Consider the following 18,813-nt stretch of genomic DNA (forward strand, 5'->3'; position numbering starts at 1 on the left):
AATATTAAATTTTTCAAACACTCTTTACCTCTGCATCAGGGCTGGCATCCATACTAAGCATAGGAGCTTAGTACTCTCCCTTGGCAGCTCAGTAAAAAAAACATGTTCCAAGTGAGGCTGTCATTTTGTTCTAAAAAGCAGCTACAAAGAAACAGTGTACATTGTGCAAACAACAGGGAAAGGGCAGTTGCACATCTGAAAGAGAGCTTGGTTAGTGAGAGGCATACCTAAAAGTAGGAAAGGCATTAGGGAACACTGCATGTATAAATTTATCCTGGAATCCTTATACAGTTCGTATATACACCTCATACGAATCAGCAAATGCCAATCAGAAGGCTTTCAGTCAGCATTCAGAATTGTAATTCTAAGTGCCACTTGCCTTTACTTTTTAACATACTGGTGACGATACATGGCATTTCCAAACCATGCTCCGCAAACAAAGTGTTTTAGCTCACACTGCTTTTAATTGCCAAGATCCCCAAGTCAATCTCACACACAGCACTCATGATGGTGTCCTCTTCAATAAAACTGCCTTAGAGACAAGCCTGACACCCCCATTACTAACGCCAGGTAAACTGTACTGCTGACACTTGATGAACAAGTAAACTAACACCTTCTTCCAGCAGCAAATGTTTCATAAAAACTGTAGGCTGCTCATTTAAAAATTGTTCCCCTTGCTCCCACATCTGCTAAAGAAGCTTGTGTTTCGTCTTAACGTACTGCCACTAAAATCTTTACTATTATGGGCTTCTAGAAACTTAACAGCTAGAGGCTTGATCCTGCAAGCACAGCTGGGCATAGTTTGGCAGTATAAACAAAGCCATTGTCTTTGTATGATCAGATCTCATCCAGCAAAATAACACAGCAATTATATACACAGGTGAATCCATTCTTCTGTAAGGCAGGAGATGGCATCTTCCAAAAGATAAGGAGAAAACATTTGCAGCATTTTAATGCTCAAGAGCCCTGCCTGAGAAATGTGTCTTCTCTAATCTCTTTTCATCTTTTAACAAGAACTTCTTGTCATTTTACCAGAAGTTACAATCCAAAAAACCTCCTTAGAAAATTGACCCACTCCCTTAACAACAATAAAAAAGCTCCAAAGCAGCATCTCTCAAACATGCAAAGAAAATAAAATATTAACAGATAGAACAAGCTTATTATTGGTGATACATCTTTGCAGACATTAAAATTCTAACCATAGGGATTAAATTAATAATTTCATGCTACCTTCTTCGCAAAGCTGTGATAGAAATACTGACTGTGACAAAGGTTTGCACAAGAGGAAGATTTTGAAAAGCTCCTGATAAAAAGCAGCAAAAGAGGTACCTGAAAATGTGAACACATGTGAGTCACCTGATCCAGACAACATATGGAAAGAATTATCTGTTGAGTTAGCTGCACTACTAATATCTTTCAAAACCTTTGGAGAGGCACTGCAGTGAGGAATGTCATCTTTTATTTTTCTCTTTTTTAAGAGGAACATCTGCCTTCTCCCTTAGGCTGTGGTCCTTCTTTGTGTTTCTGCAGGCATGGCAGCACACATGTAAGCAGTTTTATTGAAATCAAGGAATCTTTATGCAGTCAAAACTCATTCACTGCCTTTGGGACATGGCCGTTAGAGAGTAAACTAATAGGATTGGTACCATCTTCCTTATGCTGTTCTATAACAACCAGGACAGCAAGCCTCCAGCCCTGCAGCGGATCTGTGCAGGGCTACATGAAATGCCCAAGCCCCAACCTGCTGGAGGATAATGAAACAGTGTTAACCAGAACACAGAAACCTCACTTCTGCAAATACTTCCACATGTGGTTCATCCTGAGCAAATGCTACCTAATTGGATTCCAGGTAACAGTGTCTGAAGAAATCCTTACAGAAATACAAATTTACACTTGCTCAGATGGAAACAGGGACATCTGGCTGAAAATTAACTAGCAACTAATTAGTTTATGAAAAAGATAACAAAAGATGCCACTGCAGTAGGGCAGCGTCTGGCATAAGATGCCTTGCTTAGGTGTATTCCTTGCCAGGATCTGCCTTACTTCCATGTTGTGGAAGAGGTATCTGAGACAGCAAGCTGGGAACCTTTGCAACTATTAAGACAGTCTCCTGTGCTCATATGTGTGTATGCATGAACATGCAGTCACTTCACTACACCCAGTGATGGTAACACCAACATGGCAACTGACTTACAGAGTGAGTCCTGGGTCCATGAGAAATATGAGCTGCAAATAAACCTTAATTTAGCTTGCAAAAGGAAAAAGCTAATACATCTGAGGAAAAGGACTGGCAACATAAGAGAGAGAAAGCTGGAAACAGCAATGCTACAGAAAGCCAACAGTGGACAAGTTGCATTTGAACAACTAATGTGCTGCAAAGGTCAAGGCAATATGCAGAAATCCCCATATGCAAACACACATCCTGCCAGACAACCCTCATGTAGTGTGACCACACCCAGGAAAATTATTTTGGCCCTGTGCAGGACATCACCACAGTCTGGTAACAAGTTGGAGAAAGCTAAAGAAAAATACACAGACATTTATGTTAACTTTCACACCAAAATCCAGTCAATCAGGCCAGAGGGATTGCTTTACATACAGTGACAAATAATAAGTCATATCCCAAGGAAGGAAGTCAGGCCGTGCATGGATGGCCTCACGTCTGCTGTAGGGCACAAATCACACCCCTCCATGCCTGCTGGCTCTGGAGCTCCCCTCAGCCATTGTGCTTGGGTGGTCCCTGCACAGGCAGTAGGGAAAAAAAAAGGTAAAACATGAGAGGAGGAAGGACACAAACCTTTTGAGGCACAGTGTTCTGCTTTCTGGCATAACATGCTGCTTTGCCAGGATGGCCAACCAATGGCATATGCAAGTCTAAATGCCACTCCATCACTGCCTTCCTCACTTCCCCCCATCCCACAGCTGCTGTAATGGGAAGATACTGATACATGCCATAGGAAAGGTAAACCGTAAATGCCCTACATCCCCAGTTTTTCCAATGGAAATGTGGAGGAGGAGCTGGAGGAACTGCCTCTAAGTTACTGAACAATAGTTTAGGGACTAGGGTAACAGCTAAGGACTGAGACCTGGATTCTTGTTTTCTTCATATGTGAGGATATTCCAGCTGAGGAAGATACCCTGTACTCCAGGAATTAAAAGAACAGGTTCACAGTATCCCTTTGATGGAGGCTTGAACACTGTAAAACTAAGAATTGTGGAGCCACAAAAAAGCAAAAGACAACCTGCTTGTTTCCAATGACTTTCTACGCAAAACAAATAAACATATCATGGGAAAGATAGCAACTCAGAATTGATCTTTGCACCTATAGCATTTGCTCCTCTATCTGTGCTTTCCTGTTTCTCCCATCTGGACTGTATCTGCACACTGAAGTTACATACCTCTGTAAGGTCCTGATGTTATTAAGTTTCAGTGTGTACTTGTATTTAGTACATTTAGTAATCCAGTCTGGAATGGGATTGATTCCCAGAAATGGTTTGCATTATTGTGCAATTGTGTCTCTAGCTCTCCCAGACTTCAAGGTTTTTTTACTCATTGCCTCAGTGTGGTTTTACGTTCTGTATTTTAAGTGGCTTCACAGGTAGGTGCTTTACAAGCCCAAGGACTTTAAAGTCTGACACGCTGTTTTATGGTTGACATCAGTTACACAACAGTGATATCTGTGAGGTCCCTACAGTATGGAATTTTTGTTTTCTTCCCTGACCCCACTTATTCTGCTGTATGTAGGATGCTGTGTTAACTGATGATCTTAAAGAAATTCTTTAGTGTATGATACTCCTTGCCCTGTTTTTCCTCTTTTGTTATAGGATGTCTTCTATTCAAGCAGACAAACTAAAGCTGGCAAACAGCCTCTCTCTAGGTTTTTTACATGCTGCTGCAAGGCAAAATAAACTGTTGTTTCCAGTTTGCATTTTTGGGGCTAGAGATGTATGCTAATTATCTTTTCAATCTGCTAATGGAATAAGAGATTTACATGTACTTTTCTAAGGCAGAGGCCAAAGTCTATGGACATCTGTCCTTCCTAGTGTTGGGCTTTGTGCTACCCAGAGCACAGTACAGCGTCATCTCCTCTCTTTATGTTGACTGAATGATTTTCAGAATTTCACAGGGCTTTAACAAAAGGCAAGGAGACAGAGATTAAATCCTTCTGAAATTCAAGAACACTGTGTGCCTTTTTGGGGCAGCAATGATGCCAAGGATGAGTTGACCTGAGACCATTTGAAGGATGGGGAATGGGGCAATGGGAATGGGGCGATAGGAACTACGTCATATGGGAAGTTTATTGTTTTATTAGGATGCTGTAGCATTTACTCAAATTTCTTACATTCCTTTTGTTTTCTAGAACAAAAAATTAATCTAAACAATCCCTCTACCCCCCGCTCCTTCAAAAATAACCTCAAAGCCAGGTCTCCTACAACCTTCAGGTAAAAGTGAGAATTATCAAGACTGTCATGTTGAATAGTCTGAGTAGGAGAAAGGAAAACTGGAAATGAATTTGCAGTTTATTTCCAATTTCTGTATCAGGTTTAGAACTGGCTGTTACACAAATGAATGAAACAGTCTCAGATGTGCAAAGCCAGTAACGGAGAGACCTTCCCAAGAGGAGGAACCAACGACCTGTTTCCTTCTTTAAGTTTTAGAAGCGAAGCTTTACCTCATGATATTCATTTGTTTGCCAAGTATTTCTTAGACTCTTTTGAATAACTGTTCTTTCTTGTTGTTCCTGTTGTGCTTCAGCCAAACTATTTGCCCTCCTATGTTGATGCTGTTTCTGCTGGAGCCCAGAGTCAAGTGATCTGCTATCATGTTGTGCTACACCTACGTTTTAAGCATCTTATCTATTGGAGTGTGTATAACTAAGCACAGCACCAGCTATGTGTACACACACACTTACATATCCATGGGATAGGGATGCAGATGACATCCCTAGGTGGACTAGAAAAGTACCAAAGTACCTAAAGATACAGTGACCTATTGGGTGTTCAACCAATTCCTAACACCTTTAAAAAGCTGGCTCCACCACCTCTTCCTGACTGCTCCATACAGGCTACTTTCCAGTGTTTGTTGCTACATTTATCACTCGAATTACAGTGATTACCAAGAGGCCTCAGGCAGTCTTGTTCTCCTTTACACCTCTCAAGCATACAGCGGAAAGGTCTTTACTGCTCAGGCAACACCATTTCAAATAGCTAAAATGTCCAAGCTCTCTACATTGTCATCACTTTTCCAGTATTATCAGGAAATCCTTTCATCTATTCTCAAATGACAATTGTATATACTCACTGTCAGCAATCACTTGCTGAGAAGATTTTTATTACCCTAAATGCAGGAAGGCTTGTTAATGCATTATTATGATGGAAAAATGAAGAGTTAAGACTGAAATTTTGGCCTTCATTTTGCTCTCTACACTTAAAAAAAAACCTCATTCCAGTTGGGGGTCCTAAAATGTTCTTTATATAATAATAAAAAGAAGAGATCTGTCAGCTAATGTAATGGAAACTAACATTTCTCATTTCTTTTTGCAGTAAGAACATACAGAACGACTTGACAGGCTACAGATTTCATTGAAAAGGACATCCTTCCTTCAGACAAAACATATATCCAATGATTTTCACGAGACTAGTTGATAAAAATTATTCAGTGGCTTTAAAGTGACAAGGGAAAATATCAAACAAACAGTTTACACTGTATGAGCATGAAAAGCTTTTAATTGCTTACCACCTCAAAATTAACAAGACAGCTGTCTAGATTCTGGGACATCTTTATTTGGACTTAAGTCATGACACCGAAAGAGAAAATGCATTCATCTATTGTCATTCACACAAAAGGTCACTTGCACATTTGGGGCTTGTTATTTAAACCAATTCAAGAAAAAAAGAAAAAAAACCAAACCAACCAATAAAACAAACCAACCAAACCAAAAAATCCAAACCACAAACCCAAAAAACTACCACAAAGATTAAAAAAGCTTAATTTAAAAGAAGTTTCCCCAAATATCCCTGCCACGCTAATAACAGATATTTTGCCTCTAAAATTAATCATTTACCGAACGAGTAACTGGAACGTTTTGCTGTAAGCTATGGGTCAGCTTTATGTATAATAATTACTCCATTTTAGACTACAATCCCCTGTTTTTAAATCACACTTAAAACAGAATGCAGAAGCATGAAGAAAGATTATCAACTGCTGAGGTTCATCACCTTCTGAACATCTGGAGAATTCACACTTTACTTTTTGTTATTTTTGTTTAGGAAATGAAGGAAACAGTACTCAATGAGCTGATGAAGTCACTGAAAAGCCAGTCATATCTACTCTAAATGTGGCCAGATATCTGCAAATAAAAATGTAAATCCTATCTAAGCAACATGTGTCAGCCTGGTACACAAGGTTTGGAAAGGAAAAAACAATTCCATAAAGAACTCACTGCCTTAAATGTGCTCTTTTCAGATGCACCACAGAAGTCACAGGAGTGCTGCCTGAAGAAGCCATGACTTCATTAGTTCCTAGGTTAAGAGAGACCTTTGCAGTCATCAGCAAATCACGTCTCATCTCAGAAAGGAACAGAGACCTGCCATAAAAAATTGCTTGCAGATCTCCAAGGAGTGATGTATGAGTGAGGTACATAATTAAAGAGGGAAAGAGATGGAAGAAGCTCTGAGTTGGTAAAGGAGAAGTCTCAGGAGACTCATATTTAATAACATGGCAAAAGAGAGGTCATGAACTAGAGCAACCAAAAGGTGAAAAAGGAGAAAAGCACATGGTGAAGGACTGGACAAGTCCCAAATGGCCAAGAAGAAAAGCTCAAAAGACTGCAGACTGGGTTTTGGCAGAAAAACAGAGAAAGATCTGTTGTTTATTTCTGAAGGACCCTTTGAAGTTTTCTGGATCTAATCTGATTTTTGTCTGTCATTCTTTGCCAAAAAAGATAAACCCTGCCAGGGAAAACCTACCTTCCTTTATCCTTATACTAATAGGAAAATAAATGGTCTGTTTTAAATACCAAACACTTAAAAATGTAGAATCTTTCTTCTATGATGTGTTGGAGAGTTTGATATTTCCAAGCTGTCATACTTGCAATTATAACTGCCCAAAGTTGTTCCTGGTTAAGTGTCTTGTATTTCACCAGCCTATGTCAGAACACAGGCCTCAGTCCTAAACTGAGAGCTTCACTGCAATCAACCCACTAGCTCCATCCATACTTCACTGAACTGGAGGAGAGAGGTTTATTTACTAAAATGCCTGCATAGGGGTGTTCAATTTACATTTTTTTGGTGGTTTTTTTAACTGATACTGAAAGTCCTCAGGAATTCTGTCACTTTGTAGTAGTAATTTCTTTGAATAGGCTCTAATATTATAATATACTTTAATATTATTGTGTTATTAGCCTTATCTTTTTAGGCTCTAGTCTAATAAAGTCTTTAAGCAGAAGCTTACCTTTATGCCCTTCCCATGTATTACTTTAATTCATATTTTAAGGTGCCTTACTTTCATGCCTTGCTGGACTGAAGACACAGTTAACAACACTGAAAAAACACACTCAGCTACAATCTAGAATGTAACCATTGCAGTGCTGATGCTCAGCCTGCCTCAGACACTATTTCCCATTAAAATGATAGAATTTACTATGTATTACTTTAAGCAATATATTGAAAACTTATACCCATTTGCAATTCTAATAGATGAAAGTGCCCTAAATACCATTTTGCCATTGCTATTGGCAGATGTTTTTAATAGTGACATCAACACGCGAGGATTGTCAGCTACCTAGCAGACTTGGAGTTCAAGTAGGTGTGAATTCAGAAAAGAAATAAAGGAACTAGACAAGACAAACAAGAGTCCACAAAATAGCAATTCACCTCCACAAGACAGTAAATATACCTTCATAACAGTGTGACACCATCACTTTAAAGGCTGCTTTCTCCTCCCAACACAAAATGTTCTGGACAGTTCTAAACGTTCATATGTTTTACACTAAAATGCGCTGCTTTACCTGTTTAGATCTCTTTTGTATTGTTCCAAATCAACTTTACCATCCCTACACAACCTACTTGTGTTTACCCAAATAGAGTTCTTGTCTTCCCAGCTGTATGATCCCAGCTTTCTGTTCAATAATGGGATGAGCTATTTACTTGGGCACACTCTTATTTTATTGAGGTCATTCCAGACTTTTTCCTCTGCTCTCTACAGCTGCATTAACAGCTTCTCTCCTATTTTTAAATCAGCAGCTAATTTCAGCAACTAAGTGCTTATTGTTTCCTCAGGGTCACTCATAAAACAAATCCCATTATTGATCTTTCTGAATCTACCACTAGTTTTTCTATTTTATCTCATCTGAATGACTATTCAAGGGGCAATTCCTCAATAAACCAGGACATCTACCCTAGATAAACTAGGGTATCTGAAGAAAGAGATTTTTTTCTGTCTGTGTGCTTATACAGCTCCTATCATAGCAGTAGTCAAGCAGCAGTGATTTTGTCTCCACATCTTTTTAAAGGGAAAAGTGTTGTTAAAACTAAGAAATGGAGGGATCTAGTGCTTCAAAGGCAAAGACCATTCATAAAGTAGGAAAGACCATTCATAAAGTAAAGAAAAATATTTTGTATATTAAGCAAAACAGCATCTTCCCTCTATTTTTGTGTGCACCCTGGATATACAATTTCTTGGATTACAGGGACAGATGACTTGGCCAGTTGGTATTTATTCTGCATTTCTGATGAGCATCTGAAGACAACTGACATCACAGGCTAGCATAAAACCCATGCTAAACCAAACTGATGTCAGTTTTTTATCTATTGTTATTATTAAGCTTCAATACAATTCTTGGGAACTAACTCCTAAACCTTTTCACTGTCCACCAGTTAAGCTAAAGGAAATTTTGGCTTTGCCCAATAAAAGGTCCCAGCTGTTGCAAGTAATGAGACCTAAGTGACATCTTTCAGACACCAAGTATCTAAAAGCATCTTTTATTATTATCTAAAAGCAGTTTTATTCTGCAGTTTTAACAGTGTGTGTAAAGATGAGATTTACTGGCCATTACAGTTTTAATTAAGTATGGCAACTTTGGTCCTTTCAAATTAATTCTAGACCAGACCACAAAGAAACTTCAAATGCAGTTTGACTGCTATAACATACCATCGATTATTAGTCAAAATGTTTCAGTGGTCTCTGGGCATATCAGCACTACCTGGTGACTTGCTTCACAGTTTCTCTTTCTGTGATGAAAGTCAGGCTTGCAAGTCATGTTCTTGCCGATTGCTAGATCAACATATCTCCAAAGAGAGGGTGTGCAAAGCTAATGGCCTAGAACTAGAGATTGCTGCCTAGGCTAGATGGGACTGCAGTATTGTGCCACATGGAGCTGGCCAAGCCCATGAACATTATACCTAATGAGATACAAGAGTAACTCTTCCAAGTGCAGATCTGCATTACCACAGCTGGACTGCTTCTGGGATTTGAGTTGGATTTTCTGTATGACACTGCCCATGCAAACAAAAAGTATATGGCTGATTCTGAACCAGGTCAGTTATGTTTCATTAAAGGGTATGCAGAGTCCTTCTATCCTGCTTTAACACTCCTCAAGTTGATTAAACACAGTTTAAGAAGTTTATCCCTAGACAGGAAATTCATGCCAAAGGTCTCTGAGATGCAAATCACCATTTAGTCTGTGCAATAACACTGCCATTTAAAGGTATTGTTATTCACATTATTAAGCTACTATATTAGCATGAAATGTGTAAATTTTTACCTGGGAATACAAAGATCAAGCATGCCAATTGCATAATGATTAACAAAATAAGTAGAAAACACTCAAGAATGTGGAAACAAGCATATCCCCTGGATAAAAGGCATTGGGTTGATCAGAATATTTGAATTACATTCTTGGCTCAAATGTTTCTTTCCTACTTAATCATATACAATAATGTTTTCTAGGAAACAGAAGAAAAACTAGTGTCCTCACTAGGTTTTTCATTTACTTGAGGAAGTGTGCATCATGTAAAACTTGGCAACAAAGACTAAGAGAAGTCCTAGTAAAGATGGGATGAACTGTATGTAACAAGCAATATGTTAGGTTCAGGCAAACATCAGTCTGGTCTAACATAAAGCTGTATGCAACTACATCATGTGTTTACTGGAGCACATTTAGGTGAACTAAACCCCAGTACTGATACTTCCCTAGCCTGACTGATGTCTTCCTACTCGATGGCAGATTCTGGGCGTTTTATGGTTTCTACCACTGCTTGCTAAGTCATATTAAAACTAGACACTGTTTTGCCTTCATTTGAACTTTATATCCTGTTAGTTAGCACAAAGGAAGTAAGTTATGTTAACAGTACACCTATTTTTGCTAGCAAAGATGTACTCTGTTGGATATTATTGCCATTCTGATACCTATTTAGACACCCAGCAAAGGCTATGACCAGCTGCATAGCATATAATGATTTTTTTAAAGGAAAGAAAACACCATTAAAACAAAAGGCTCTGCTCTGCTTCTGGGTAAACACATGGGACTTTTACAAAAGCTCAAAAAGGAAAGTGATTAACATGCTTCAATGTGGTAATGGTCTCAACTGCTCACATTAAAATTTTCACAGTAAATTAAACCATGACAGAGGAAGTAAAGAAGTCAATTTTCAGTGGCTCATGCTGTTCTACTGACATAAATTGCAGGTTTTTAGGTAGTATATCTACCAACCTGTGTAATGATAGAATAACAAAACCACAACCCAGTGTTGATTAATCAAGTTCAGCCTTTTGCATGCTAATTTTAGTCTGTTCTGCCAAAATAACTGAATGTACCACCTTATTTACAGGCTTCTAGATATTTAGCACCCTGTCACTATTCTTTCTTCACCAACCCCTGCTTGGTTGTTTGTGTTGTCCTTCCCTCCTTGTAAAGTGTCTGCTGTTCAACACCACTTCTCTTGGTCCCTCAATTATACTCAGGACACATTTCCACCACTTCTGCCCATCCTTTTCCTCTTGACAAGGATAATGCTAAAATATCAGTCCATCTTTATCTTGCCCATATATGTTTCCCTGCATGTTGCATACAATACTTCATTATCTTGATGCTCTTTACAGTCTATGAAGACCAGTAACTTCCCTTGACTAGAAAATGATGGCGTGAAGCACTACCCAATCATTCTGGTAAGGCTGGAGAAGACAAGTAAATACAGACTCTCACTGGTTGATGCCTGACAATCAGTTCACACAGCACATGTCACACAGCGAGTTTACACAGTATTGCATAGAAAGGAGGGAAAGAACAGGCCGTGTTAAGTGTGCCACAGTACCAGACTGCTTGGAGAAAAGCTCTGTTCTGCATTATTGTAGCAGCACCAAAAAAGGGATGTTTAAATACAATAGGGAGCTTATCTGACTGCCAAATGTCCACGATGCCCTTCCACCTCAGTTATATCATGGGAGTGTTAAACAAAAAATGACAAAGGACTATGGAAGAAAGTCAACACAGTAAAAGACTAAAATTAAGCAGGAGGCCGAATGCCCCTAAAGCCTGCGTACAGAGGGGTAGCCACCAAGCTGTTGGGATGCCAGCACCCTGCATGTACCCTGCCGCACCTCACAGCCAGGTCCTGCTTCACCTCACTCAACCTCTCTGCACCCAGCCATGCCTCCTCTACCGCCCGCGGGGCTATCCCGGCACCCGCTACCCTGGGGACAACCGCAGCCTGACTTCGGGCCTCAGCCCCCTCCCACGGCGCGCCACCGGGCCTCGCTCCCCCTTCCCACATGTGCCCTCTAGACCTGGCTCTGCCCCTGCCCCACAGAGGTTCCGAGGCCCGGCCCGAAGCCATGTCCTCTGCCCAGGCACTGGGCCGCGCTGGGCCCGGGGGAGCGGGCCGCCCTCCCCTGCCCCAGGCGCCGGTCGCGGAGGGTGATGAGGGCCCCTCTGCCCCGCGGGGGAGACAGGGGACGGGGCGAGGGAGGGCGCATAATAAACAGCATCGTTGTCATGCAGGCAGGGCTGCCGGCTCCCCAAGCCTCCTCCCCGCGATAACAACCCAGGTACAGCCCGCGCTCGCCCCCCTCCCTCCCTCCTCCTCATCCTCCTCCTCCTCCCGGGGGGCCGGAGAGAAATCTGCAGATCAAAGAAAAGATGCACAATAATAACGGGGTGGGCGCGCACCGCGGCCCCCCGTGCGGCTGGCCCGGGAGCGGGGCCTCTGGCGGAGGCTCGCCGCGGCCCAGCCGCTGCCCAGCCGGCAGCAGGGCGAGGGGGGCGGCGGCAGCGCGAAGTCGGGGCCAGGCGCCCCCGCCGCGGTTACTCACCCGGGCCGGCCAGTGTGGGTACCCCTTCATTTTGGCGAACACCAGGTCTCCAGCCTTGTATTCTCGGGGCCGCGGACGAGCCATCGGGAGCCGCCGCGGGAGCTGCCGTGTGTCCCCCCGCCCTCCCACACCCCTCGCCCTGCACACGCCGCCCCGGGGGGAGCCAGGCAAGCCCCCGCGGGGTGCGATGCGCCCGGGCACGGAGAGCAGCCGGGAGCGGGGCCGGGCCGCGGGCAATCCCCGATCTCTCCGGCGGCGGCGGCGGCGGCGGCGGCGGCAGCAGGAGGAGATGGGGTGTGTGTGAGTGTGAGTGTGTGTGTGTCTGTGTGTGTGTGAGTGTGTACGCGGGGGAGGGGGAGGCCTTGGACACAACCCCAGCAGCCCCCGGTACCAGGGAGCCGGCTGGCGGCGGGGCGCCTGGCCGGGCGGGGGCGGCCGGGGAGCCCTCACCCCGCGGCGGCGGGCGGGCGCGGCGCTGCCCGCGGCCCCCCCCCCCCCCCGTGCGAGCTGGCTACGCCGCCCGCGCCGCCCGCTCCATCCCCGCCGCAGCCGCGGCGGCCCCGCGAATATGGAGCCGTCTCCTCCGAATTACTCCTCGGGCAGCGACCGAAAACAGGATCTTCTTATCGCCCCCCCCCCCCCCCCCCCCCAGCCCGCGCCTCCCCCCCGTGCTTTCCCTTCCTGTTATTTTCTAGGTACACAGATAGGTTTCTATAAAAATATGAGAGCAGAGAGCGGCTTCGGTCCCTCCCGGCCCTTCCTTCCTAGATGAAGCATGACATGGTTCTTTATGCGCGCCCGACATGGAGGCCGGGCGACGAGGCGCCGGATGAGGCCGGATGATTTTTGCATCAGGGCCCCCTGCTTTCTGCCGGCCAGAGGTTTCCAACCCTTGGGCGTGGGGGGTGCCCTGTTCCCCTTTATCATGGAGGCCCAGGCCCCAGCACAGATCGGCTCCTTCGGGCAGCCTCAGCCCCCAAGTACCACCGGTGCACACCCTGTCAATAAGCCTCCTCTGAACCAGGGCTGCCTGCACCCGGTCGGTGCCTGCAGACCTCTGGCTTCACCCGAGGCCTCCCCTTGCAGCCAAACAGCAAGACCCAAGCACGGCCCTCGGCAAAGGCCTGGCTTCTGGGTACAGGGTTTTTCCAATTTCTGAACCCAGCCTCTTCCTCACTGCCAACCCCTTCACCTGCCTTCTCGGCATAAAGCTCAAAAAACCCCTTGGTCATAAAGACCTGGACCTGAGATCTTCTTAAATTCACAAAAGGGACTTCCCCTCTGGGGGTGTTTGGCACCTGCAATCTGGGCCACAAGCAAAGAAGTTTAGGAAAAGTTTTTCTTCAGGTTTGTCTGAGACGGTAGCAGTGGGTTCCCCAACCATTCCCACATGCAAGATGGAAGTATCTGCTTTTGTCAGAGTGCTTCTCTGAGTCCCAGGGAAAGCACCTGGCTGCAGGCAGTTCCTAGTGATGAAGAAGGAAATAGACATCTGAAAATCAGAGAGTCACATTTTGGGGAGAAAGTATATGGACTACAAAGAGCACTACCAGGCTGTAAGGGCTGGGAATGGCAGAGAAAGAAACGCTGTACCTTAGTATCTTAGTACCTGTTCATGGGCAAGAACAAGACCAAGAAGATTCATATTATATGGTGTCCCTAGATGTAGTTCTGGTACCCAAATGTTGCTGTTGGTAGCATATGACTTGATAAAGTTTGTCACTCTGTGTCATAAAATAGGATAAAGCACTGGGAATCTGCTGGAAGAAGCACTGCTGTAAAATCATTAGCTCAGGTATCACTAGTATACAAACAATGAAAAAAAAAAATCCAAGAAGTTGGATAAACATTTAGATGATTAGCTTGCACTGTGCTCAGTGCTGTTATCTGTTCCTCAGGTACTGAGATCAGTGACAGGGTTGCCAACACAGACTAGACATGTGGCCAAAGAGCTCACTTTCACTTTCACATAGGACGGACTTTGCATCTTTTTACACTGATACTTCGTATCAGTTTAAATTCCCTTCAGAAAAATTAAATATTAAATCTTTGAGTATAGAAGTAGTGGACTCTGACCTGAGTCTGTCTAGAGTAATCCTATGTGCTGTTTCTTACTTCCTATACTTCTATTATCACCCCAAACCAGCCTTATCTCCAAGGTGGAACTGCTTTTTTTTTTTTTAATAATTAAAGAAATTTGTCTTTCATCTCAGATATGAATAGCTCTTTCTACTAACTTATTTAAATTACCTTAAATCAGAAAGGAGCAGGATGAATGCTAATTTCTTCAAAATGGAAACTGTACACATCCATGCAATGATGTATTGCTGTTGTCAGAACAGTAAAATTCAACCTAAGGACTGAACTGAAACCTCTCATTGAAGTGTCTGCTTTCTTACTTTCTTTTGTACCAGCACTGGTTTCTAGGGAGAATGAATAATGTTTCCAGTCTGCAGTGAAGATAATCACATACTAAATCTCCAAAGAAAAGTCATCCCATGGAGTTGTAAGGGGAGGCTTGCTAATATATATGCTACATGTATATGGGCCAAGTCCTATGTCTACAAGAGTCAACAGCTGAGTCTGCTTTGGGCAAAAAGATGAGCAGGTCACATCCTTAGTGAGCAAGGGAGATCTGCAGTGGAGCGAGGATAGCTCTCTTCTTGCCCCTAAGCTCCCCAAAATGATAAGATCAAGTTCCATCTCACTTTTTGTTATTCTGGATAGGTGCTGCATTTCCAGAGCAGAGCAGTATATACAAGTACATGAAGGAGAAGGGGGTAAAGGCAGAGCCCCAGCAGGACCATGCAGAGAGGTGGCAGGGCCAGGAGTCAGTAGTGAAACGGTTACCCACAACAAAGCATGTCTGAGGTAACTGTTTTGAAGCCTCTACCACACTACTGAATTTTGTTTCCCCAGTAATTCCCAGGAAATGGTGTTCTTAAGCTATTGAGCAGCTTTAAGACAGTCCTGATAATTTCTCTCCTATTTATATGAGGAGAAAAATAGAATCATAGGATTATTCAGGGTGCAAAAGACCCTTGAGATAATCAGGTCCAACTGTTAACCCTGCTCTGCCAGGTTCACCACTAAACCATATTGCTAAGCACCACATCTAAACAACCTTTAAACACATCCAGGGATGGGCACTCAACCACCTCCCTGGGCAGCCTGTTCCAATGCTTGACCACTCTCTGAGTGAAATTTTTTTTTCCTAGTGACTAGCCTAAATCTACCCTGGTGCAGCTTGAGGCCATTCCCTCTTGTTCTAGCACTAATTACCTGTGAGAAGAAACCAGCACCTACTTCTCTATCTTGTCCCTTCAGGTAGTTGTAGAGGGCAATAAGGTCTCCCCTCAGCCTCCCCTTTCTCAGACTACACAGTCTTCCCTCAGCTGCTCTTCATAAGGCTCATTCTCTAGGCCCTTCACCAGCTTAGTTGCTCTTCTTTGCACCTGTGCTCCAGTGCCTCAATGTCTTTCTTGTGTTGACCCAAAACTGAACACAGTACTCAAGGTGTGGCCTCACCAGTGCTGAGTACAGGGGGACAATCACCTCCCTACTCCTGCTGGCCACACTCTTTCTGATACAAGTCAGGATTCCACTGGCTTTCTTTGCCACCTGGGCACACTGCTGGCTCCTATTCAGCCACTTGTCAATTAGAACCCCCAGGTCCCTTTCTGCTGGACACCTTCCCTGCCACACTTCCCCAAGCCTGTAGCACTGCATGGGGTTGTTGTGGCCCAAGTGCAAGACCCAGCACTTGGCCCCATTGAAGCACATAACCCTTGACCTCAGCCCATTGATCCAATCGGTCTAAGTGTCTCTGTAGAGCCTCCCTGCCCTCAAGCAGATCAACACTCACACCTAACTTGGTGTCATCAGCAAATTTACTAATGGTGCGCTCTACCTCCTCATCAAGGTCTTTGACAAAGATGTTAAACAGAAGTGGTCCTAATACTGAGTCCTGAGGAACACACTTGTGACTGGCCACCAGCTGGATTTGACTTCATTAACCACCACTCTTTGGGCCTGGTCATCCAGCCAGTGTTTTATCCAGCAGATCCTGTGCTCATCCAAGCCATGACTAGCCAGATTTTTTTTTTTCATGAGAGTTCCATGGGAAACAGTGTCAAAGGCTTTACAGAAGTCTGTGTAGACAATATCCACAGCCTTTCCCTCATCCATTAGGTAGGTCGTCTTGTCATAGAAGGAGATAAGGTTCATCAAGCAGGACTTGCCTTTTGTAAACCCATGCTGACTGGGCCTGATTCCCTGGTTGTCCTGTATATGGTGCATTATGGCACTCAAGATGATCTGTTCCATGACCTTACATGGCACAGAAGTCAGACTAACAAGTCTGTAGGTTGAACATTTTCACAAAGGAACAAATTAATTGATTCAAAAGTGTAGATCAATCATTAACCAAAGAGCATGCGGGCATAAAAGGCCTAATTTCAGAAGTATCCTCCAAAATCACAAATAAATTTTTAAACATATGTAAGTTTTGCAGCAAATACTCCATGATCATAGTTTTGCACACGTTGGATATTTCTGTGCAAACTGTGTTGGTTGTGGACCACATTCATGCTGCTGTCTTGCACTTGCCATTTTGTGAGATACTGCCTATATTATGTCTGTGGAAGCCACACATTATTATATTCACCTCTGAAATTCTGTCCCTGACCACCTTACAATTTTTGCTTTCCCCATTCAATCCCTTTGAGATCAGACTACAAATGCTCCGCAGCAATGCCACTTGGATAACCAACTTTAAGATACTGAAATAAAATTATTTATTTCTACTGATCCATCTATAGCTGATAATTTTTTTTTCCTTCTACATTTCCTTTTCCTGTATGTAAAAATCTGTCAGCAATGATTATGGTGATTGGTTATTTTGCTTATGTCCATGCTAAGCTAGTGCTTGTTTGTTAACTATTTTAACAGGAAATTGTTCTGAGTCACAGCTGGGCCATTCCTTTGTGTAAGACATGTCTGAGAGCACTGTCTGAAATCACAGAGCTATTTCATGTCAGGCAGAAAGAGGCCATGATGTTATATGTACACCCCAACATGCACAGAAAGGCACTTACCATACCCATTAGGATGTTCTTAATTACTAGAGATAAGAAGCTCACCAGGGGATGTCAGGCCTTCTCTATAATAAGCTTAGAAGGGAGAAGGGTGTGTATCATAGCTGGAGCAAGTTATCTACATTTCGTTTCATGAATCTTCTTATGTTATACACTGGAGCGATCTCCTAATCATATTAAACTACAGAGCCTTTAAGGCCATTGCTTTACATGTTGCAGAGGTTTGAATGCACATCCTAGAGGCAGAAAAGAGCAGAGTGCTTCAGTTAAAATTAACTTTCTCTCTGGTTGAGAGCTTTCCACTATTAGCTGGAAAGGTTTGCATGGGCCAGAAATGTTACTAGCACGTATGCATTGCTGCCATTCCTGCTCTCTACAAGTGTTTCAGCTAAAGCTACAGCAGATAAAAGATGCCTACAGTCAATGCTGCTTAACAATTTCCAAATCAAACGTTTGGTTTCGGTTACTTGGACGTTTTTCATAATTTAGCTATTAGAATTGAAATTATCTATGATGATCGTGCGGATAGAAATCAAAACTCTTCTGAGAATGACAGTAGAAGAAATAATGGCAAAATTACCGAATTGCCAGGTACCATATAAATGTAGCCAAGTTGTAAGAGTCTGAAAAAGCATTCACTCACACTCAGTAGGGGTTGATAAACAAATCTCAGATGTTCTGTCTGGACTAAACATGCTCTAGGCTAAAGTGAATGTGATTCAGCTCATGACTGGAGATGACTGTGGAAGCAAAGCTCATGAGAGGAAAATATGTCTGTCTCCCTGTGAGTACCTAGACAGTATACCAAAGTGCAGTGACCAGACCTGCATGCAGAGAGAGAACTGGAAAAAGCAGGAAGGGGAGCAGGAGGTAAAGCCTGGGAAGAATGTGAGAAAAGCAGAAAGGAATTAAGAGACAGAGAGGTAAAAATAAGTGTAAGAAGACAAAAATTTCTGAATATCTTAGGATACATCAAGAAAACTCACACGTTCAGATCTAATGATCTGTTACTATCCTGCCAGTTAACCCATCAGCTTATGTGGAAATCTTGACACTGCATTCAAAGGTATTGAACTCTATGACCTGCTAGAGTCTCTAAGTGATAACAAGCCTGAGGTTATCTAGGGGAAAAAAATAACAAATGAACCAACCCAGAAAGATTATTAAAGATTGTATCACAAACCTCCCAAGAAGACAGCAGAATTAAAGTTGCACCAGCAACCAAGCCCAAGTATTTCCCAACATTTGACTACCAGACTTTGCAACTCCACTGTTCTCTGAATTTTCTTGTGGCATGGGAGATGCTTTAGCAGCCATTTGTTGAGAAACACTCATCAAAATCTAGTACTTGCATTAATACACAGCAAACATTGCATGTGATACAAAGATTATCTTGTTGGGCAGAAG

At 43.1% G+C, this 18,813-nt stretch overlaps 1 protein-coding gene across 1 annotated transcript in view; it reads right to left on the minus strand.

The window, feature by feature from the left end:
- The window catches only part of HDGFL3 (HDGF like 3), a 36,614-nt gene extending 24,220 nt beyond the window's left edge, over positions 1–12,394 (minus strand). Inside the window, exon 1 of the mRNA XM_054387951.1 lies at positions 12,311–12,394. Within this exon, the coding sequence (XP_054243926.1) occupies positions 12,311–12,394 (84 nt within the window). The remainder of the gene's footprint in view (positions 1–12,310) is intronic.
- Positions 12,395–18,813: the final 6,419 nt, after the last annotated feature.

Source organism: Indicator indicator, chromosome 16 (assembly GCF_027791375.1).
Source record: "Indicator indicator isolate 239-I01 chromosome 16, UM_Iind_1.1, whole genome shotgun sequence".
NCBI classification, from domain to species: domain Eukaryota; kingdom Metazoa; phylum Chordata; class Aves; order Piciformes; family Indicatoridae; genus Indicator; species Indicator indicator.